Below are 23,249 nucleotides of genomic sequence, written 5' to 3' on the forward strand. Positions count from 1 at the left end.
CAAATGCTGGAGAGGTTGTGGGGTCAAAGGAACCCTCCTGCTCTGCTGGTGGGAATGTCAGTTGGTCCACTCTCTGTGGAGAACAGTCTGGAGAACTCTCAGAAGGCTAGAAATGGACCTACCCTATGATCCTGCAATTCTTCTCCTGGGGATGTATCCTAAGGAACCCAACACAACTATCCAAAAAGATCTGTGTACACGTATGTTCTTGGCAGCACAATTTGTAATAGCCAAAACCTGGAAGCATCCCAGGTGTCCAACAACAGATGAGTGGCTGAGCAAGTTGTGGTATATATATATATGTACTACTCAGCTATAAAAAATGGTGACTTCACAGTTTTCAGCCGATCTTGGATGGACCTTGAAAAATTCATGTTAAGTGAAATAATTAAGAAAGAGAAGGATGAATATGGGATGATCTCACTCTCAGGCAAAAGTTGGAAAACAAGATCAGAAGAGAAAACACAAGTAGAACTTGAACTGGAATTGTCTTATTGCACCAAAATAAAAGATTCTGGAGTGGGTAGGTGGGAAGAATACAGATCCAAGAAGGATGGTAGAGGACCTAATGGGGGGTTGTATTTGTTATATGGAAAATTGGGAAATGTTATGCATGAACAAACTATTGTATTTATTGTCTAATGAAAAGCATTAATTCCCCAATAAAGAAATTTTAAAAAAAGGAAGCAAATTGGAGTACAGGGCCATCTGAAATTGTGGCATGTCTAATTAATGAGGAGGCGTCCTCTATGTAATAAATCAAAGTAATTGGATAAATACATATTATTTATTTATTTATTATTGGGTAGAGCTTGAAAGAAACTGAGAGGAAAGATGAAGACAGAGAAGGGAAGAGAGACAGAGACACTTGAAGCACTGCTTCACCATTCACGAAGCTTTTCCCCTGCAAGTGGGGACCAGGGGCTTAAACTTGTATCCTTACACATGGTAATATGCTCTCTTAATGAGGTGTGCCACCACATGGCCCTTCTTTTATTCTTTAAATGTATATACTAGTCAGTGCCAAATAGTGCTTCCTAGACTAGGCATAGCAAAGATTAGTCAGTGAATTTTAGTTTTTTTTTTTTTTTTTTTTTTTTTTGCTTCCAGGTTTATTGCTGAGGCTCAGTGCCTGCAGAAATCCATTGCTCCTGGGAGCTAATTTTTTCCCTTTTGTTGCCCTTGTTGTTTATCATTGTTATTGCTATTATTGTTGTCATTGCTGTAGCTGTTGTTGGATAGGACAGAGTGAAATCGAGAGAGGATGGGGAGACAGAGAGGGGGAAAGATAGACACCTGAAGACCTGCTTCACTGCTTGTGAAGTGACCCCCCCCCCTGCAGGTGGGGAGCCAGGGGCTCGAACCAGGATCCTTATGCTGGTCCTTGTACTTTGCCATGTGCACTTAACTTGCTGTGCTACCGCCTAGCCTCTGTGTCAGTGAATTTAAAGGTCATGGCACTGAGTCTGGCACATGGTAAGGCCTCTGGAAGCATTTATTGTTGGGGTCACAGGATCTTAGAGTCAAAGTGACCACAGAGATTTTCTAGCAACTCCAATGTCTCTGCAGTGACCCGAGAGGAGGCAATGAGGGAGACCCTGGTTCCTATAGTGTGAATCCTGGTCTTCTCCTCCAAGCCTTGCACCCCGCCCCAGGTTGCTTTGTAGGCAGCAAAGGGGTTCTTGGCTACCAAGGGGTTTTAGAGGTCCAGCTCCTACAGATTCACCAAACCTAAGAACATTACCTTTCTGTGTTTTCTGACACTCACTGCATTGGGCTCCTGGTCGAGTTGACTGTGGTCACCAGCTGGCTCATCTTCCCTCCCCTTGTTCTGGTGTTTAATCAAAAAATGTATTCAAAATATGATTTGTGGAGATTATATTGGGGGATTTGCAGGAAGTGCTCAGTGGGGAAAGAGCTGGTGGGAACAGATTGTGGCTGGGGCTGAGGTTGGATAATAATAGACTCAGACATGCCATTCTCAGGTTTTTCACCTGGACTCTTGAGATTCACCATCAGTTTGGAAAATTAGGTCCTTCATGTCTTTTACAAATGGTGAGAGAGGGAGAGGGGCTTATCCAAAGCCAGAGAGCAGGTGGCAATGGAATTGAGATCCTTGAGGTGACTTCTGTGATTCCAGGCTATTCTTCTCAGTCCTTCTCAGACTCCACTGTCTCCAGCTATGAAGGCCTATATCTTTGGGGTTGCTCTGGGTTGGGGGAACAGCTAGGGTCCCCAGACAGAAGATGGAGAGGAGCCTTTTGGAGGTCCTGCATGATAAGATGGGCAGGTCAAAGAGGGTTCCCTTTCCCAAGGTTCACTGTTCTTCTAAAAGTGTGAATGACAACAACCTCACTGTTAACCCCAAATGCATGCTGGTCTTGGGGTCCTAGTCCCTGCTCAGCCATATGACTGTAGACTTTTGTTGGGTCCTTTCCTCATTAGTATTCACAGTGGCCTCAGTTTCCCATCTCCAGGGAAGAAACATAGGCATCTGAGAGCAATTCATTCCTCCACAAAATGCCTAGTTGGAGTCAACTCAGCAGCCTGCAGAGGGGTCTACCTGGTCCTCTAAGAGGGGTGGGGGGAGGGGGGAGAGAGAGAGGAGCCTTAAAAGAAACCTCCAGCTAATGCTCTTTATTACAAGCATTAATCCCCCAAAGCCCACTGGAAATACTGTTTATCTTTTCCCAGTTTAATTTCCCAGACCCTAAGCTGCAGGTCAATGAGGGCGACAGGAGAGTCCCCTGGGAGCTTGAGAGTAGGAGCAGCTGTCGCCCAGAAGCAGAAGGAACCAGGAGGGGGTATCCTGGAGGGAGCCAGGGAAGAGAAGTGGGTACTGGGCTTGCATGGGCCCAGTCTGCTAACCTGGAGTCCAGTAGGCTCCATCCTAGGTCCCCTTGTGACCTGGAGGCAGTCCACACCCTCTCACTTGACCCCAGTTTCCTTCTCCATGAAAAGAGGAACACTTCTAAAGCCATTTTACAACACAAATCATTCTACAGACAAGACCAGGTGAGGTTGGGAGTTAGAGAGCTATATGTTCCCCTCCTTATTTTATTCCCAAACCTGGCTTCCCCCATCCTCCTTTGGCTTTTGCATATCTTAAAATGTCCTGTTGAAAAGCAGCCACTTCTATCCCAGATGTCAATACCTGGTTGGTGGGTGCCTGCTCAGATTCAGCTGGGAAGAAGGCCTTCCTCTGGAAGGAGCCAGAGAAGGGAGCTCTCCAAGGACCAAAGGGCACTTCCCTGCCTCCCTTTCTCTAGCTTCTCTGTCCCCATCAAATCTGTGGAGTCCCTTCTCCCCCAAGGGCACAGTCCCCAACTCACCTCCCTCTGTGCCTATGAACTCACTCCCCTGACTCAAACCAAAGTCACTGGCTCCCAATTTGAACTCAGCCACCACACCTGTCTATTGAAATCTCCCCACTTCTACCCCTACACTGCCCAGAAAATTTGGCTCACCTCCCCCAGAGATGTGTGTGTGTGTGTGTGTGTGTGTGTGTGTGTGTATGTATACACTTGATGAAAGGCAAGAAAATCCCCTCTTTTCTCAGATGCACCCCACTTCACCTTCCAGTGCAAAGTGTCCCAGGCTCTTGGAATGCAGAAGGACATGCTAAGATGATCCTCACAGTGCAAACACCCCCTCCCCCATACATTTAAAGTTCAGGTATGAATTCAGAAACAAATGCAGCATATAGACAAGTGTCCTAAAAGCTCCCCTCAGATCTGAACTCAGAATGTGGGGGGGGGGGGGGTGAGGGTAGGGGGTGTCTCCACCTTTCAAGCACATGGCTGATTTGGCTAGCTGGATAAACCAGGGCCACAGAAGCTTTTGTTGTGCTGAAGTACAAAGCCAAAGCCTTGACCTTCTTTACCTTGTCAGTTTTTCTCCCTGCTATAAAAGGGACTGAGATCTACAGCCCACACCACCCTATCCCCAAAGGCTGTGGCCTGTGGCCTAATGTCACTCTCCTCTCCACCCTGACCTGGCCAAGCACCCACAGCACAGACAAGTCACACAGGTTGGGTTTGACTTGATTACTTTTTTTTTTTTTAGGATACAAGAAGTGGAATGAGGGAGGGTGAGTGAGAGAAAGCAGGAGTCCTTAGGGGCCAGGTCAGTGTTGCTGTGAGCTGGAGTGGGAGTAGCTTCTGACCCTGCATCCAGAGGAGGGAGGGAGATGTGGTCTACTGAGTGGAGTTTCTGGGTACACCAGCCCAGCCTTCCCACTGGGCCCTCTCCAGGGTGCCCTGCCACCTCCTCCATGGGATTTGACAAGATGCATGTGTGTCCTATTCCCAGCGCTTGCGTGCAAGAAGGGCTGGTAGAAGGATTTCCTTGTCTGTCTGTCTCATAGTGAAGTGAGAGCCTGCGTCCTTGGTGACTTCTTAGCTTGGAGGTCAGTTGAGCCAAGTAGGGCTGATTCCCCAGATCCTCCCACAAATCGCAGACCTTGCGCTAACCTGCTGAGAGAGGAAAGGTTGATTAAAACCCGCAGGCCTAATGGTGGCGATTTCTAGGAAATCGGGGTCAGTCAGGTCTCAGCTGAAGGAAATCAAAGGTCTGGAGGTGATTTGCCCCCGGTAACATTTGGACCCCTTATGTGTACCTTCAAATAACAATGTAACCCAATTTTCTGAGCCAGTAGCTAATCCTGACAGAAATTATTTCAAAGAGCAAGAACTGACAGCCATTTGCTGGAGGCTGCCCAATACTTGGGAAATGTGCCTTTGTGGGTTGAAATTTTCAAAGACCCAGCCAGAGGGGCAGGAGGCACTGAGAGTCCCTCACCTCACAATCTGCTTGGGGGTGAGTCCTTGGGAGTGAGTCTTCTCCAGGGACAGCACCAACCCCAAAGGGTCTAATGGGACACACAGAGGTGGACTTAACTCATTGATCTGCTCCCCATAAAGTTCTCTAGACCCCCTAATGTTTGTCTGGCCCTAGCAGGTTCTAGGCCCTAGGAGATCCTAGTGGGCCCCTCTAAAGGGCAGGCAGGGTATAGGGTGCCTTGTCTTAGGGTCATGATGGTGCTTGCCTTTCCCACTGGGTAGAATATTGGTCTCCAGAGCAGAGACCTAGGCTGACCTCTTCTGTGACTTTCTAAATCATCTTAGGTGATTTACTGGCTCACTTTGAGCTTACTACTATTGCATGGCTTTTAAACTTGGAAAAGGAACTAGATAGAACCTTTGTCTCTAAGGTTCCTTTCCAGGGAATGATATGTGGCAGTGTTGTACCAGGTCTGGACCTGGGCATGGCAGAGAAGAAGTGCCTGAGCAGCACCGAATGCAAGTGCCTTTTGGATGGGCACTGCCTGTGCCTTCAGGGGTCCACTACCTTCTGCTCCAGATGGGTACTGGCACTGCACTGCAGGCTCCCTGCGCCGCGGGCAAGGAGCACAGTTCAGCGGCAGCCCCTGTAGCGCAATCAAGGGGTTTCCAAAGGCTTTGGCTAAGCTGAAAGATTCTTCGCAGGCGGAGTTTCCCGGAACCACAGGCCTGGCTCCGGACCCTGCAGGCTGTCTGGGAATGAGATACTTGGGACTTCGTGGCGGCCTGGGCGGGGTTGGAGGTGAGGCGCTGGATGCCGCCGTGTGCGCAAGAGACCAGATGCGTGGTTTCTCGCAGGATGGGTAGTGCATTGTCAACGTGGGTCCCCCTGGCTCTGCTTGGAAAAAGTCAGTTTCTCCTGAATCCGGGGGCTCATTGAACGAGAATCCGGGTGCCACCAGGTCGCATTGCCTGCGCTCTGGTCGGCCCTCTGGAGTTGGGAAGGCGGTGCAAGGAGCCAGTAGCAACTGTGTGTCCTTGTGGAACTCAGCCAGCCTGTCCCTAGCTGTGACCACTGCCTCCTCTTCTTCAACATCCTCCTCTTCCTCCTCTTCCTCCAGATCTTCCAGGTCACTCAGCCGGAGCCCCGGAGCCTCCTGACTAGCAGAAACATCTGCAGGAAATCAGGAAAAAGTGAGAAAAGCCTAAGCCCCCATGGGAAATCGAGGGGAGTGCCCTTCCCTGAGAAGCTTTTAGCGCTGCCCGCTGTGCTTTCGAGGCATTCTGGGTGAAATTCACTAGGCTGACCACGCTGGCTCCACACTTAGCCCCAAGGTTGCCTCTGGCCCTGGGCAGAATTCAAACCCTCAGATCTTGATCACTTGGGAGACTCCTCCTTTCTCCTCCTTTGTATCACAAACCAAGGAATAGGCACTGTTTGCTACCTAAGCCCTGGACTTCAGCTCCTCACCTGTTAAAAGAAAGGGGAAAAAAAACAAGGGGGAGGGGGCATTTTTTAGTTTTTAACTTAGTTTCAACACCCACAGACGACTGTTGTGTATTATTTAATTTAGCAGACCTTTACTGATGGCCAACTATGCTATGTTCCAGATAGCATGTAGATATCATTTAGATAAGACACTTTTTAGTGGAGCTAGCTGTCCTTCTAGAAGGGGGTAGAAAGAAATGTTATGTTTTCCCAGATGTACCTATAAAATTGGCAGATATGAACACAAATAACCAGAACACTCTAGTGGTGTGGGTGGCCAGGTGACACTTTAGAGAAGGTGTAGAGCCAGGATGATAGCACAGTGCTTATGCCAAGGACATTCCTTTTTTTTTTTTTTAAGATGAATTTGGTTTTGAAAGGGATTCCAGGAACAAACAAAAGGCCTGTCCCAGCAGGGGTGCAAGTGCCAGAGTGAGCAAGGGAGCTTATCCCATTTAAAACCAAAACCAACTCCACAAGGCGATTGCAAAAATCCAGGCAAATTGCTTGTTGGCACCTTACGATGGGGTGGCAAAGTTGTTGGTACCTTTGGTGTCACTGTGTTGGCAGCCCAAGGATTCCTCTGCTCCACCCTCTACCTTCTTTTCCTCCCCGCCTTTGTTCTTGGGCGCCCACGTCATCTTGTTCTCCTTCTTGAGGCGCCGGCGCGCATTGGCGAACCAGGTGGACACCTGGGTGAGAGTCATCTTGGTGATGATGGCCAGCATGATCTTCTCGCCCTTGGTGGGGTAGGGGTTCTTGCGGTGCTCGTTGAGCCAGGCCTTGAGTGTGCTGGTGGTCTCCCGGGTGGCATTCTTCCTGCGTCCCGCACTGCTCAACTCCACTGTGCCAAATCTGGAGGGAAGGAAGGGGTGGGGGAACCACAGACCTGGCTCAGAGTTGGAACTGTGAACTTGCTGCTGTGTGCAGAAGTTTAAAAGTGGGGTTTAGTTTTTTCTCCTCTTCCTCCTAGTTTCTTCACCCCCCTTCCCCATATTCTGCCTTGCCCTGCTCAGTCCTACCATAGCTATATATGGAGGAGAAGGACCAGGCAGCATGGCACCCCACACCTTACCGATCATATTGGTACTGTCCCAGGGTTGGTTCATAGGAGTAATAGGCTCCTGGTTGTGCCAGGCTAGAAGTAAAGTTTCCCGTGGCTTCCTTAAATTCATACTGAGGATTCTGGTGGGATGAAGGAGAGAAAGAAGAGAATTCACGACTCTGTTTAGGGGAGGAGGTGTGGTTGAATAGTAGCAAAGGATGTGAACTCTGGGGTCAAGGCTGGCTCAAATCCCAGTATGACCACTTGCTTTGACTGGGTAGTCTTGGTCAGAGTTGAGGCTTCACACACCATGTGCCTCAGTTTCACCTTGACAAAATGGGGACAAGAATAAATGATTGAAGACCACACTGGCAGAATTACTGGTGCAGAATAAGTAGTATTAGCTGCTATCATTGGGGCTGGTACTCTGGTGTTTCTACCCTCTGCTTCCATCAGTTGGCCTTATCCTCATCCTCCCCCCACCCCCACATACACACATACACAAACTGTTCCTGGACCTTTTGTATCTATCTTTGTGACATGTGAACAGCTCTGCACACCAGGCTCCTCTTTTGTAAACTGAGAAGAATGATGGCTAGCCCACCTTGCAAAATTAACAAAGGCCCAAATGTTTTCTAAACAATACAGAACTTTGCAAACTGTCAAATGCTGTAATCCGTTTCCTTATACATAATGCAAGGCTCTTCCTACCTTCTTACTTAGGCACTCCCCTCAACAATGGCTGAATTTCACCTACTACAAGCTCATGCCCCCAGGCCAGGTGGATTCTGATCCCAGACACTCCCTTCACAAGACCCCCGCACCCCTCCCCCACCATCCTGTACTGACCAAAGTGCCATACAACGCAGGAGGATCCGGGCTGTAGGGCAGATAGCTGGGGTAGCCCTGGGCAGCAGCCGCGGTAGCGTAGGGGGCTCCATATATGCCCAAGGCGGCACCCAGGTCAGGCCTCGTGCTACCAAGCAGCCGACTCTCATAAGGTGCATAGCAGAGAGCTGCTGTAGGTGTGGGACCTGAAGCCACATCTGCGATGGAGCCTGGGACAGATTCGCAGCAAGTGGCACTGGAACTTGCAGACACCAAGAACTATGGGGGTGAGAGAAGGGGCACGGAGGTCAGAGACCAGTGTCTCAGGTGGCTAGTTGCTTCATTCAACATTAACTAAATGTCACCATGTGTCCAGTGCTAATGCATGAGTATCAGAAGATGTGATTTACCCAAACTGTTTATATAAGATATTTCTAAACTATTGCTAGGTCTCCAGGCATCTGGGTGTGATGAGTTTTTTTTTTTTTTTCCTGAATCCCAGATTATAGAAACCAAGCTTGAAACACTTTCCTCCCCTATCTTGATAACCTCTCTTGCAGGATCCTACAAAGACAGGGTTGGCCTTAGATTCATCATCACATCTCATTCCCCCTTTGTAGATAGGAAATGAAGACCAGAAAGAGTAGAGTTGTCTATAATCACAAAGTGGAGACTTGTCTATGATCATAAACAGGGCCAGAGGTCAAAGTAGAACAAGATTCCACACTCTGGAGAGAATCTGGAAAACAGGGATGAGTACTTACAGAATATCCTCCCCATCCCTCCAACCCTCTATACACCCTCCCAAAATACCCTTGTCAGGGCACAAGACCCATGCTGGCCTGGAAAATCAAGCTGAAGGAACCAGTAGCAGAGAATTTGGGTGACACAAGGAAAAAGGAAGATAAAAACAGAGGCCAGTTAAGAAATAACAGAAAGAAATGTGAAAAGGACAGTGCTCTGGTCCCCTTTCTCCGTTCCTCCCCCCCCCCCTTTTCTTTTTCCCTTGCGACATTTGGACCACCTCTGGTATCTATACAACAAAGAGACCTGTAAGGGAAAATCTCTAAGAGATCCCACCCCTTACCCCCACCCCCAGCTGAGCGTGCTACAAGAGTGCCCAAGTTTCAGGTCACAGGACTTTCCAGCTGGGGAACTGGAACGTATTTTTAGCCAAGGACCAAGGTTGTTAGATGACTCCTGGTACAGCACTCTGGTTCTTGCTGTCTTCTGGGAGAGGAGTGTCTCAGGGAAAGACACTTGCATTGAGCACCCCCTCCAGATCTTGTCCCCTCATCTTCCCCACCCCCCCAACACAACAGACACATGGGGGGGACACTTACCTGGGAAGCACTGCCATATGGGTGTCCAAAGTGCGGGAAGGACATAGTGACTGTTCCTGACCCGCCTCCCTCTGGTCTTTGGAGTTCCTGCCTCAGCCCTGCGGTTCTGCACCTCCAGCTGCAAGCAAGCCGCCTGGGTCCCTTCCACTACCGCGGGTGCCCAGCGCCAGATCCTCCGTCCGCTGGAGGCAGAGTCGAGGGCAGCCGCGCCACCGAACTCTGTGCTCCAGAAGGAGCCCCTCCGACCCGTCTGGTCCGGAAGACAGAAGGGCCCATGGATGGGCCCGGGCAAGGGAGAGGGTACAGGTTCCCAAAGGCGCGTGGTGGCGAGGCCAGGTGAGGTGAGGCGCAGAGCTGTGCGGCTCCCGAGGTGTCCCAGTCCAAGGCGGCCAGAGGCTCAATGTGACGTCACGATAATCCTGGGCCGCCAGGCGGGCCCCCAGGCCCTGGGGCCCCGGGCCACCAAGCGAGCCAAGCGCAGCCAGCCCGTGCGTCAGCGCGCGTTCTCTCCCACTCTCACACTTATTCCAGGAGGTTTGCGAGGCTGCAGAGGAACGTCAGACACCCTGACCCTCTCTGCCGGGCTTTGGAGCTTACCCTTTTTCGCCTGGAGCTTGTGCGCACGCACAGACTGACAACCTCTCCAAATTACCCGGGAGTGGTAGGAGAAACGCCTCCCTCTGCGCCACGCAGGCCCCAGGCGCTGCGCGCTTACCTCCTCCCCTGCGGCCCCGAGGAGGAGAGGAGCAAGCCAAGAGGCGAGGGAGGAGAGAATACAAAAGAAACTGGGGTGGGGTGGGGTGGAGGAAGAGAAATAAATGGGGGAGAAGGGCAAAAGGGAGGAGGAGGGAGAGGAGAGAGATGAGGAGGGGGAGGGGAGGGAATGAGGTGGGCGAAGAATGGGCGGAGGCTGAACACTGACAGGTGGAAGCAAGCCCAGGCTCTGGGAAAAAACCTTCAGCCTGGCTCCCTCCACCTCTCCGCTGCAGGAAACTTTGTTCTTGCCACCAACAGGACTCTTTTGGGGCAGCTCTGGGCAGCGTCTGTGGATCCCACTGTCCCACCCGTCTTTGTCCTCGGGACAACGCTCTCCACCAATCTCTCCATGACTCTAGTTAGATCTAGGCTTTCCAAGTCCTGGCCTTTGCCAGGATTTTTACCTAAAGGCCTCTTATAGCAGTCTTGCCCTCGCACAACCGAATAGCGCCCCCATGAGGCCAAGGTTCATGTCCCTTAGGACTCTGCCTGGTAACGCGCCAAGATTGACACTTGGCTTCAGTGACCAGCAGCCCGGGCACTCCTAGAAAGACATCATTCTGAAGCTTCAATCTCACCTACTGCAGCGTCCAACCCAGAGCCAGGAGGCGGGAAGGCGCCTGGGCTGAGCTGCAGCCGCTGCGCTCCGCTGGGGGTGGCGCTGGCGAGCCGCGGTTCAGCGCGCCAGGAGGGCGGCCTGTTCCCTGCTTTCTACCCCAACTCCAGGAGGGCTCAACTGTCTTACCATCCCTGCTCATCCCAGGGTGCTCTAAAGGAGCACTGGTGGGCTGAGGAGCTCGCTGGTGCCCGGGAGTAGGGGTGGGAGTCGGGACTGGGGAGCTCTGCCTCTTCTAAGTCTGATCACAGACTTGGTAGCAATTCGGATTCAGCCTACTCAACCCCAAACCTGGAGCCCCTCTTAGGACCACTAACTCATTAGATCTGAGGGCGAAAGAAAGGGGCCAGACAGGTTGGGTGGGGTGGTACAGAAGGGTTGCTGCTGGGATGCTGGGATGCTAATGGAATGTGGGTTTTTGGGTGTTCAGGCCAAAACCCTCAGAATATCTCAGCCTTTCACTCACAGGGTCATAGCACATAGCACTTAGCACTTTCCACATCCAAGGAGGAAAACAGAGTTTAATTCAAGGCTGGCCTGCTGGCCAGCCTGCCTGCTATCCATTCTTCCTTCCTCCCTCTCCTCCTTCCTTTTCCCCTTCTTCTCTCTTCTCCCTCCGTTTTTCTTTTACCCTCCCCACCTTTTAGTTGATCTATATGAACATGCAGCCTAGGGGTTAGTAATAAACCAGGCTGTACTCTGGTTTCCTGGGAGACAAGGAGGATCTGCAGAGACCTGACAAGGTCTGAGGCCTTGGCCAGGCATTCCTTGGCACAGAGGCTACAGGCAGACACTGAAGTCAGCCACCTCTCTAGATGATGATGATGATTCTTTTTCCTCCTCTTTCTCCCTTTTTACAGATCTTTCAGTGCAAAGAGCTTAAAAAAGCCGCAGCCTGCAGACTCATCAGCCTAAGACATTGCTAACAGCGTAATCTCACTCTAAATTCTAACAGCTACAGCTAGGTTTCCAGGTTGCCACTGCTGAGTGTGTTTTTTACCTTTGATAAAACTTGCTCTCAACCTGGGAAATTCTAAGTTAGAAAAAAAAAAAGATTTTTTTTTTGTTACCACCAGATTGATTTAGTGATAAAAAAAATATCTCTGATAGAGATATGCCTTGCTTTTTTCCAAAATGCACTTTGGAGTCATTCACACATTTGCAATGTGGATACGTCTTAAGCTATACTTTAAAGTAAAAGTGGGAGCAAATTCATTAAATTATTCCCTTGAGGGAGATTACTGCTAATTAATTAATTGCAAACATTTCCAGGGGGAAGGTATGTCAATTGTAAAGTAATAAAATTAGATCGTTGAAATACTTACTCAGCAACTTTGATTACACACTCGTTCCTGAGCATTTTTTTTATGACAGAAAAATGGGGAGTGGTGGTGGAGAGAAAGCATTACTTCTGTCCCCTGGCGATCCTGTTGCAAAGGAGAAACTACCATATAGAATTTATTGATTTTCAGCTGATTTATTAAGACCTCTGTGGTATCAATGCTATTCAGGGCCTCCAGGCCATCCTCCTCTTGTCTTTGCTATCTAGGATTAGAGGCAAGCAAGATATTTTCACAAGTGAAAGAAAAGAAAACTAAGAACAGTGGTGAGATAAATTTGGAGGCAGGACTACTAATAAACCTCAGTGTCTTTCTTATTACAGAAAGAAGAAGAAAGAGGAGGAAGAGGAAAGAGGAGGAGGAAGGAGGAGGAGGAGAAGAAAGGAGGAGAAAGGAGGAGGAGGAGGAGAAGAAGAAAACAAAAGAGTAGTGTTTAGGGTTTAGGTTAGGGAATGTTTCCATTGTCTCACACTTGCTTTCTGGCAAGAATATCTTCACAAGGGAGGCTGCCCACTTGGTTTACTTTGATTTAACATTTCTTTGCAGGAAAGACTGTCCCACTTACAGCAAACCTGTTCCCATGCTGCTTATATGTGATTCTCACCATTGGGCACATTTGGGGGGGGGGGAGAGGTCCCTAAAAAATGCTACTTAGGGAACATGCCTCATTTCTTCATTATTTTGGAGGACTGAAAACAAAACAAAGCCAGCTGGTTAAACCAATCCCATCCTCTTTCTGGCAGAAGCCTCAAGTGAAAAAGACATCTGTTTCTTGGAAAGTCAGATTCAGGGAAGCTGCCCTGGAATTTGCTCTCATCCTACTGACCATGGACAGGCATCCTATTTGAGCAACTGAGTGAGTGTGAGTGCCTGTGCTTCTTCACCATGCTAGCTTTTCATTGCTTTGTTCAGGGCTGATTAATTAATTTTGGGGAAAATGCCCACTGGTGTATGTGTACACAGAGAATTTCATTGAAGCAAATAAATAAACCTGTCAAATACCCTTCCAATTATACTTAAGGAAGCCATCTCTCCATCAGCATTTAAAGCAAATCTTACAGATCTCTTGTTGTATTATGCAACATACCCTGATATTTCCTCAAGCTATTCATTCAAGCAAATATGAAACAAAGTAAACAGTCAAAGGCCTATTTGGAGCAGAGAGAGTTTAATTCCACATTGTTTATTTGAAGTTTGTGTTGGTTTGTTTTAAAAGCACAAACGATCTTGTGCAGGCAGAGTAAAGGATGTGTCTTTGACAATGATCTTGGATGTAGGTACTAGAAGAAAAAAATGTTAAAGGGGAAAACAAATCATGGTGCATTATTTGGGGTTAAATAGCTAACATAGCCTTATGATTTACAAAGATACGTGTGTGTGTGTGTGTGTGTGTGTGTGTGTGTACCAGAAATGCCTCAAATCAACTTGAAATGTCTCAGGTATTATATGAAATGCCGGAGAAGATAGACACAATAACAGATAAATATACACTAAATTACATGTTTTTTAAAGCATGGATTTTAAAGTATGGCTAAGAAGAATGAAATTTCCTCAAATCTATGCATGAATGAACAAGTACATCTGGACAGCTGCATCTATAATTTATACTGATCACTCACCGCAGGTCTCCTCAAGTGAAGCCGAAATGAACACTAATTGTTTTGACGGAAGTAGTGTGCATGGCATCTGATTGTGAAACACAGCAAGCCCCTTCCTTAGTGAATACATTGTCAACAGCAACCATGGCATCAGGAGGAGAAAATAAAAAAAGGCAATAACTCCCAGGTGAAGGTATTGCTGTGGCTTGTCAAAAAGGTAGCAGATGGAAAAAAGATGAACTACTTTGCGATAAAGAAATGAGACTGGATGCTGATATCCTGGTACATCAGCAAAGCAGGTACAAATCTGAGGCTAGAGCTAAAGATAATAGCTAGTTAACGGTAAAACTTCTTTGAATTTGTAGTATCCTCGGGGGGCTTTTGAGAACAACTCTGCTTTATCTTATTGAGGGCTCATGGTAAGGAAGTTGGAGAGGTGAGAAGCAATTTAAGATCACTTTATGTAGTTGAGGATAGAGGAAAGACCAGAGTGGAGACCTCTTGACTTTGGGAATTTCCACAAAATTATATTTCAACCACAAATAGAGCCAGACTCAGCCAGGAGATGTTGCTGACTCCAATTGGAATGAGAAAATTTATTTTTATTGCTCTGGAATGACATAGCATAATTTAGCAGAGAACATGTCTAAAGATGCTACTGTGGAACACAAGTTCATGGCCTCTATTACATGCTCCCATATCAACCCATATTGTGGAAGGGCTTTCTAATAATTTGGGGATTTGATGAGGACCACTAATTTAGACATAAATCAGGGAGCAGGCCAAGATGTGACCAGTTAAGTATACATACAAAACAAAAATACCAACAATTACAGTAATAAAAAGAACTCTTTATAGGAAAGTCAGCCAAGATAATGTCTGTATATCTACATGGGTTTAAAAATCATTTAATGGAATTTTGTTAGTGACTGTTTTAAGGAAACAGGATAGGGGCTTTATGCATTGCCATCTCACTTTCAAGGTGATTTTTATGCACAGGGATTCTTGATTATCTTATCCTGTGAATGAGAGCATCTTTCTAATGATAAAGTCAAGGCATCTGGTACATTTTCAGGGAACTAACATGGAAAGTAAACACCAAATGTATAGATTTGAAAGCCAGGGAACAATTTTTGAAACCTATGTCTTTGCACAGAAAATGCATATAGGAAATAAAGACCCGAGGACAAGCAGGAAGCTCACTGGGTAAAGCACACAGGTTGAAGTCCTGGGGTCGAACCCTGGGCAACCACATGGGAGCACTGGGGGTGGGGGTGGGGGGTGTTTCACAAGTCGTGGCCTGTCCTGGACTGTGTCTTTCTCTTTCTCTCCTTCTATTTATCTTTCCTTGTCTCTTGCTCTCTGTCTAGGGGGAAGAAGAATAAAATGGCTATTAGGAGTGGTGGAATCATGAAGACACTGAACCTATGCAATAACCCTAGTGGTAAAACAAACAGACAAAACCTAAAAAAATTATAAAGAAAAAGAAATAAAATAAAACAAGTAAAAATATGATGTGAGGGAAATAGCAAAATGTTTACACAAACAACAGACTCTATTGCCTGTGGCTCTAAGGTCCCAGGTTCAATCCTGTGCACTGCCATAAGACTGAGCTGAGCAGTGCTCTAGTTAAAAAGAAGAAAAAGAAAAAGAAAAGAAAAGAAGAGAAAAAGACTTTAAAAAGATAAACAACCTGTTAATACTCTATAAGGACTCACTGGAGTAAAAAATCATATATCCTTCCCTTTTGTGACAGGGTCTAGGAGTAGTCTGGAATGGAAGAATTAGGGAAGGCCTAAGCAAGTGGGAAACAGAGCTGAAATGATTCTGGTGACCACAGTGTGCATTTGGTATAATGCTCTGTAACCAAGGCACTGTGTGAACAGTCACTTAATAAAGATGATAATTTGTTAGTCTTCTATCCTGAAAGATTTTTCACTTAGTATCACAGACATTAAGGTTTCAATTTCAAACTATGCACATTTTTGTCTTATTAGTGGCATTTCTAGGTGCTCTCTTTCACCGTGATTTTTCTGACATTTAAAGCCAAGTGTTACCATTGACCAGGAATCTTTTTTCTTTCTTTCTTTTTTTTTTTTTTTGCCACCTGGGTCCCACTACTTTAGGGAAGCTGGGACCTTTTGTGATGTCACATGCTGGCCCCCATAATTTACAACAGATCTTCACAAATCAATAAAAAATATGGGAAGTATATCATTTTTAAAGGAAAAAAAAAGAGGGAGAGAAACACACAAGACATGCCCATTAGGGGCACAGCCGTTCTAATACCTGCATGTCTGCTAGGGTCTGCAATTAAAAACATTCTCATAATAAATCTCCTTACAGTCTCTTTTAATGCTTTTAACTTTTCTGAAGGTTCAAATTGGTATCCCAAAAATGTGCCAGGTCTTTCATGAGGTATTTTATAGACTCATAAATAAATACAGCAATTAATCTCTGCTATATTTCTTTCATATCTGATGACAATTTATTATGGCATTCACCCATTCAGTGCACAAAAACTCTAATGCACTTAAAATCGGATTTCAAACCAAACATTTTATGGGAAAATATAGTATTGATCATCCATTTAAAGATATCATGAAGATGATTCATACCCTGCTGTAAAAAAAGATCTCAGGAGAGTCTTACAAATGAGTGGGGTGGTGGAACAGTCTATTCATAAAACTGGAGCTATTGGATCGGTTCCTCTTGTTTTCTTCATTTATCTTTGAGTTTTCAGCACTGATTACTTTTGCATGATGCTGTTTTATAAGAAAAATCTCCTTCCCTGACATTTTTCATAGTGACAGAGGTTGTGGGATTTCACAGTGAGGATTTTCTATTGCAATTTATTTTCTGTTGAAATTCAGTCAGCAGGAAGAGTTTCAGGGCCATAAAAGACATGTCTGTTACTTTTAAGTCCCCACTATTTGCAGCTGCTATCAGACTTGTTTGTTCTTGACAGGTTGTGGTGATTCTAAGTAGACCTGAGCCTCTGATAGTTTCTGGTTTTGGGGTAGAGTATACTTGAACATCTTTTGTGAACACATAGAAATAAATATATAGTAAACCTGATGGTGCTTGTTTTTCTTCTCAAGTAGCACATAGCCTGTTTAAGACAAAGGATATATATTAATGCATCAGTTCTTATTGTCTCCAAAATCTAGGTGTGGCTCTAAGAGGCAAGTATAGAGCATAGAACACAACAGGTCCCTACTCTAATGCAAGCTGAATTCTAATGGGTTAAATGTTTTCACAACATAAAGTTACAAGAATTTGAGCAAGTGACCTGAATGCTCACGGGACTCTAGGACTCTAGGGTAAGCACTTTTTTGGTGACTTTTCATTCATTCCTTTTTCCACCAGACTTCTGTTGACCATTTGTTGTTAAAGACAACTGAGTTAAGAGCTGGGGACTAGTGACCAGCAAGACAATTAAAATGTCTGTCCTCACCGGGTTTACAGTTCAGCTATACTATTGACCTAAAGCTAAATATCATGTATTTCATTCCATAGAAATTAGAATCTAAAAGAGATTTAACTTGACCCATGTGAACAAGGTTGTATTAAAAAGCTGAGGTTGGAGCTTAAGCTGCTGGTTTTGAAGCCCTGGGAAAAATGACTTCTTTCCAATTCAATGATTAATTGCCAAAATGATATAGTTTCAAGACATAACCACCATGCCTGCTAAGTAATTGATCATAGATGTTTTGTTCCCTTTCTGTTGTGTGCTTGGCTTCCCGTGCCCTTAAGTCCACATAGTACTATACACCTGTATATGGATGAAAAACCTGTAGCAGCTAGATATGACTAATGTCTTGTATGCTCAGCTAGTATTTTTCACATTTGCCTTTGACTGATGACTAGTGCCGTCACATAGAGTTTCTAAGTGACTGGGGAAATATAACTCCTTCATAACTATTGGTTGATGGGGCAGGAAAGAGCATAGCTGGGTTGAAATTTAAGAGCATCAGTGCTGGAATTGCTTCAAATCTACCCTCATTACCTGTTACATGTATATAATACATGCATGGCATGCTTTCTTTCATTCCTCCAGCTATTCTGGGGATTAAAGAGGGTAAGTTCTCTTATTTTCTTTTCATGATGAGCAGTGGAAGACTTCATGATGCTACTGGCTCAAATCATATAACTGATTATCATTTAATGAAACCCAGTTTTTAAAATCACTGTTCCAAGATAACATTTTTCAGGTAGATAGATAGACAAGAGCAACTCAACCTCCTTTAATCTGGTGTGATGGAGAATGAGTTCAAACCTGAATTCAGTATATGACAAGGCAAGTACACTATTAAGGTGAGCTATTTTACTGACCTTTACTGGGTTTTTGCATTGCTGTGTGATTCTTTTATGAGCTTCAGAATCTTTTTCAAATAAGCATGGAGTCTGATCTTGGTGTCACATGCTGGTGCTGGAGGAAACGTCTGAAGATGACCCCTTGCCCTTGAATCTTGACTTTGGATTGGTTCTCCCTGGTATTTATTATTATTATTACTATTGTGTTTTAAAGATTATTTATTTTTTATTAGAAAAGTTGGAAGAGAGAGAGAGGGGGGGGGGAACCAACCAGATATCACGATATTACTCTGGTACATGTGCTGCTAGGGATTAAACTCAGACCTCATACTTGAGAGTCTAATTTTTTTATCCACTGCACCACCTCCCAGACCACTTACTACTGTTTTTCCATTCTCACCAGTTTTGCCACTGGGGCTTGGTACCTGAACTATGAATCCACTGTTCTTGATGGTCATCTTTCCTTCTTGATTTCTTTCTCTCTTCTATGATTCTTTCTTCCTTCATTTAAATGATATTTTATCTGTTTATTTTTAATGAGAAAAAGAGAAAGAAAGATACACAAACACAAACACACACACACACACACAGAGAGAGAGAGAGAGGGAGAGATACTAGAGCACTGGCTTATGGTAATGTTGGGCATTGAATCTGGGACCTCAGAGCCTCAGACTCTTGAATCTTTTGTATTATCATTATGCTATCTCCTCCACATCTTTCTCCTTCTTTCATTCCTTCGTTCTTTCTTTCCTTCCTTCTTTCCTTCTTTCTCCTTTAATTCTTTTTTCTTGATAGAGAGACAAAGACATTGAGAGGAAAATGGGGGATAGAGAAAGTGAGCAATAGAAAGGCAACTGCAGCACTGCTCCAACTTGCCCTCCCCCACACACATGAGGACCAGGGGCTTGAACCCAGACCCTTGTACATGGTAATGTGTGTACTTTACTGAGTGTGCAGTCACTTTAACCCAGTAGGTTTTTTTTTTTCCTCCAGGGTTATTGCTAGGACTTGGTGCCAGCACTAGAATCCACTACTCCTGGCAGCCATTTTTTCCGTTTTATTAGAACAGAGAGAAATTGAGAGGAGAGAGGAGATAGAGATGTAGAGAGAAAGATAGACACTTGCCTACCTGTTTCACCACTTTTGAAGTGACCAGCCTGCAGGTTCAAACCCAGATCCTTGCACAGGTCTTTGCACTTTGTATTATGTGCACTTACCTGGGTGCGCTGTTGCCTGTCCCCTATATCAGTATTTTTAAAGCCACTTGTGCCACTGCATTCTACTTGCTCAGGGTTGCTCCAACCACACATTCAAAAAGGAAGGTTTGCAGTGTTCGCCTCAACTGCACAAGTGCGATGCTGAATAGAAGGCATCAAATCAAGAATAAATAAATAAATAAATAAATCTAACTGGAACAAGTGTGGGTCTCTCCCCAGCATCTATAAAGTCCTTTACTCTAAAGCCAGCACCTTCCAGAAGAGGGTGCGAGGCTTGGTCTAGCTTCCTGTTGCTTTGAGTTTGTGAAGATGACACACCAGGCACAGGGTCTATGTCGTAGCTGGAAAAGAATAAACTTGAAAGAGACAGCTTGAAATACATGAGGAGGATTAGACTGTCAGTGTCAACCAGAGAACATAAACCATCTTCTTTTCCACTCTCCAGCTCAAGGGCAGGGGCAGAGCAGAGGGGAGAACCTGTGACTATAATTACGGAATATAAATTTATACGCATACTAAAGGGATCCCGACAGTGGACATTAACCACTAAAACACCTTGGGGATGTGGGAAAGCAGGGTGGGGACTAAAGGCATCTTCTTGCTTCAGGGTTAATTTATTACTCTAGATCACACAGTTAATGGAGAAAGGACAAACTGACACTTGGTTCTCCCTACAAGTTAAATGGAACAGGAGGGTTTGCTTCTTCCTATCCCTGCTGTAAAAACCTGATGATAGAAAACAAGACAGCACAGAAGAAATGCAAATTAAAGCTACACTGAGAAACCATCTCACACCTGAGAGAACGGCATACCTCAACAAACCAGGAAATGACAGGTGTTGCAGAGACTGTGGAGAAAAGGGAACACTGCAACATTGCTGGTGGGAATGAAAGCTGGCACAGCCCCTTTGGAAGATGGTATGGAGTCTTTAAACAAATAAAAATGGAATTACCCTCTGATTCAGAAACACTACTCTTCAGCATTTATCCAGTAGATACTCAAACACTAATTAGAATGTATATATGCACCCCTATGTTCATAGCTGCATTATTCACAATAGCCAAAGAGTGGAAGCAGCCTAAATGCCCATCATCAGATGACTAGATAAAGAAGTCACGGGGTGGGGGGCAGGCAGTGGCACACCTGGTTAAGCACACACATTGCGGTTCTCAAGGACCCGGGTTCAAGTCCCTGTTCCCCACCTACAGGGGGAAAGCTTCATGAGTGGTGAAGCAGGGCTGCAGGTGCCTCTCTGCCTCTCTCCCTTTCTATTTCCCCCTTCCCTCTCAATTTCTCTATGTCTCTAATAAATAAATAATTTTTTTAAAAAAGAAGAAGTTACAGGATATATATTCCATGCAATAGTATTCTGCAACAACAACAACAAAAAGATGATATTGTGTCCTTTGGGACAAATGGAGGGATCTGGAGGTGATTATGCTCAGCGAAATGAGTAAAGAGATGGAAGACAACTATCAGATGGTTTCACTCATATGTGGAATCTAGAGATCTTATTTACATGAACTTGCAAAAAAAAAAATCCAGACAAAGCAGAAGCAAGCAAACTGTGTGTAAGACTATGGTGGTTATCATTGGGAAGTGGGGGAGTACAGAATTTTGGTAGTGGGTGTGGTGTGGAACTATACATTGTAATCTTATAACTTTGTAGCATATTACTAACAAATAAAATTATTTTTAAAAATTAAGACAACACAGAGCCAAACAGAGCAAAGCACTGGCTTGTACAATGCTAATGTTTACATAGGCTCTTCCATTGATTTACTGGAAGGCTGTGGACTGTTTTTCCCCCTCTGGGAGCCTTAGTTTGCTCACCTGCAAAATGGATAGTTTCAGCCCAGTAATTGACAAAAACATCTTTATGGAATCAGATCAAAACCCTAAAACTTTTCTACTAATGAAGTGTGAATATATATAACTGTAGTACTAGGGAATAAGACCTGAGCATGTATATCACTTAATTAATTAATTTATTTTCCCTTTTGTTGCGCTTGTTTTTCATTGTTGTTGTAGTTATTATTGTTATTGATGTCATCCTTGTTAAATAAGACAAAGAGAAATGGAGAGAGGAGAGGAAGACAGAGACGGGGAGAGAAAGATAGACACCTGCAGACCTGCTTCACCACCTGTGAAGCGACTCCCCTGTAGGTGGGAAGCTGGGGATTCGAACCGGGATCCTTCAGCCGGTGGTTCTTGCGCTTTGCGCCACTTGCACTTAAGCCGCTGCGCTACCTCCCGACTTCCGTATATCACTTATAATGGCCACCCTTTCCCATTTTTTCTCATTCTTTATTCATTTATTTGAGAGAAGGAAGGGGACCAAGGGGTGGCTCACCAGTGGAGTGTAGAGTTTATTAAGCATGAGCACGTGGGGTCAAGCCCCCAGCCACCATATGGGAGTACCATAGAAGGGTGCTTAGTGAGTGCCAAATCAGTGTTATGGTGTCTCCCCTCTTTTCTTTTTGTCTCCCTCTCTGTCTTTCACCTGTATCTGAAAAAAAATACAGGCACAAAAAGGTCCAGGTACAAAACTCCAGTGAAGCTCTGGTGCAAAAGAGTCATATAGAAGAGACACCATGGTACAACACCACCATCCATGGAATTCCTTTGGTGCTGTCCATGGTGTTATTGTGCAGTGCTAGGGCTCTAACATACAGCATTATGTATACTGTTCTGGAAGATATATCTCCCAGTCCCTAAATGTGGGCTCCTTATTTTGGATGGTGTATCAACATTTTGGGAACACATTTACAAAGCTCAAAGACCCAGCATTACCCTTTGAGATTCTGAGCAAGATGCAATGAGCTTTCTCAGATGTCTATGTAGTCAGGAATATATATATATATATATATATTAGAGCAAACCCATGGTAAAAAAAAAAAATGAAACTGGAACCTGGTGGCTGAAAAGAGTTAACATACAAAGCCAAACAAATTGTTGGTTAATCATGAACTCAAAGGCTGCAATAGTGCAGATGAAGAGTTGGGAGGGGGCTCTATTTTGTAGATAGCTAGTAGGCATATTTTAGTTATATTCTAAAGGGCTTGTAGCTATACTAGTTTTTTTTCCCTGAGCCTGAAATCTGATATGCAGGTGGATCCTAGTTATTGTCTGGGAAAGATGATGTCATGGCTGGGAAAAGAATCAGAAAGCTGGATTAGGGAAAAGAGTAGCTCCTAAATATGGGAAAGGTGTATAAATATTGTTGACTGTAAACCCCATTGATTTGATGTGATCTGGGGCCCATATTCAGCTTAGAAGCCTATGTGACCTCTGCGTCCCTATAGATCTGAGCTCTTCTTCCCTCTAGACAGACAGCAAGAGACAAAGAGAGATAAATAGGAGGAGAGAAAGAGAAAGACACAGCTCAACACAGCCCACCACTTGTGAAGCACAACCCCCCCCGCCCCCAGTGCTCCATGTGGTTGCCCAGGGTTCAACCCCAGGGGCTTGAACCTGTGTGCTTTACCAGACTTTCCTGGACAGACAGCCCCACCAATGTGTCCTGGAGCTCCAATTCCTCAGAACCCCACCCCATTAGGGAAAGAGAGAGGCAGGCTGGGAGTACAGATCGACCTGTCAACGCCCATGTCCTGCAGGGAAGCAATTACAGAAGCCAGACCTTCCACCTTCTCAGGTATCTTTAATTTTGCAAACGAGGAAACTGAAGGCTAGGGAAGTAAACAAGATGCCCTTCATGGGTGGTGGAGTGCCACTAAGTTCCAGATGCTAACATGATGCCAACTGGACTTGCTTGGGCAGACGGCGACCCCCCCAATATATCCTGGAGCCCCACTTCCCCAGAGGCACGCCCCACTATGAAAAGAGAGGCAGGCTGGGAGTATGGATCGACCTGTCAACGTCCATGTTCAGTGGGGAAGCAATTACAGAAGCCAGATCT

The 23,249-nt window shown here is 45.4% G+C and overlaps 2 protein-coding genes across 3 annotated transcripts in view; one reads left to right on the plus strand and one right to left on the minus strand.

Annotated features, from left to right (window-relative positions):
- CES1 (carboxylesterase 1) overlaps nt 1–23,249 on the plus strand; it is a 561,489-nt gene that overhangs the window by 423,135 nt on the left and 115,105 nt on the right. The gene's annotated exons all lie outside the window — the stretch shown is intronic.
- On the minus strand, nt 4,021–10,274 carry IRX6 (iroquois homeobox 6). 2 transcript variants are annotated; one of them, XM_016192377.2, is made up of 6 exons: nt 9,487–10,274; nt 8,165–8,422; nt 7,346–7,455; nt 6,818–7,125; nt 5,350–5,955; nt 4,021–4,472 (listed from the first exon to the last, which is right to left on the minus strand). In XM_016192377.2, exons 1-6 carry the CDS (start codon nt 9,529–9,531, stop codon nt 4,468–4,470), a joined length of 1,332 nt encoding a protein of 443 aa, XP_016047863.1. In that variant the 5' UTR covers nt 9,532–10,274; the 3' UTR covers nt 4,021–4,467. The 2 variants fall into 2 exon arrangements, with proteins under 2 accessions (XP_016047863.1, XP_060041512.1); XM_060185529.1 differs by having other exon boundaries at nt 4,021–4,475; nt 9,487–10,273.

This window comes from Erinaceus europaeus, chromosome 2, assembly GCF_950295315.1.
Source record: "Erinaceus europaeus chromosome 2, mEriEur2.1, whole genome shotgun sequence".
NCBI classification, from domain to species: Eukaryota; Metazoa; Chordata; class Mammalia; order Eulipotyphla; family Erinaceidae; genus Erinaceus; species Erinaceus europaeus.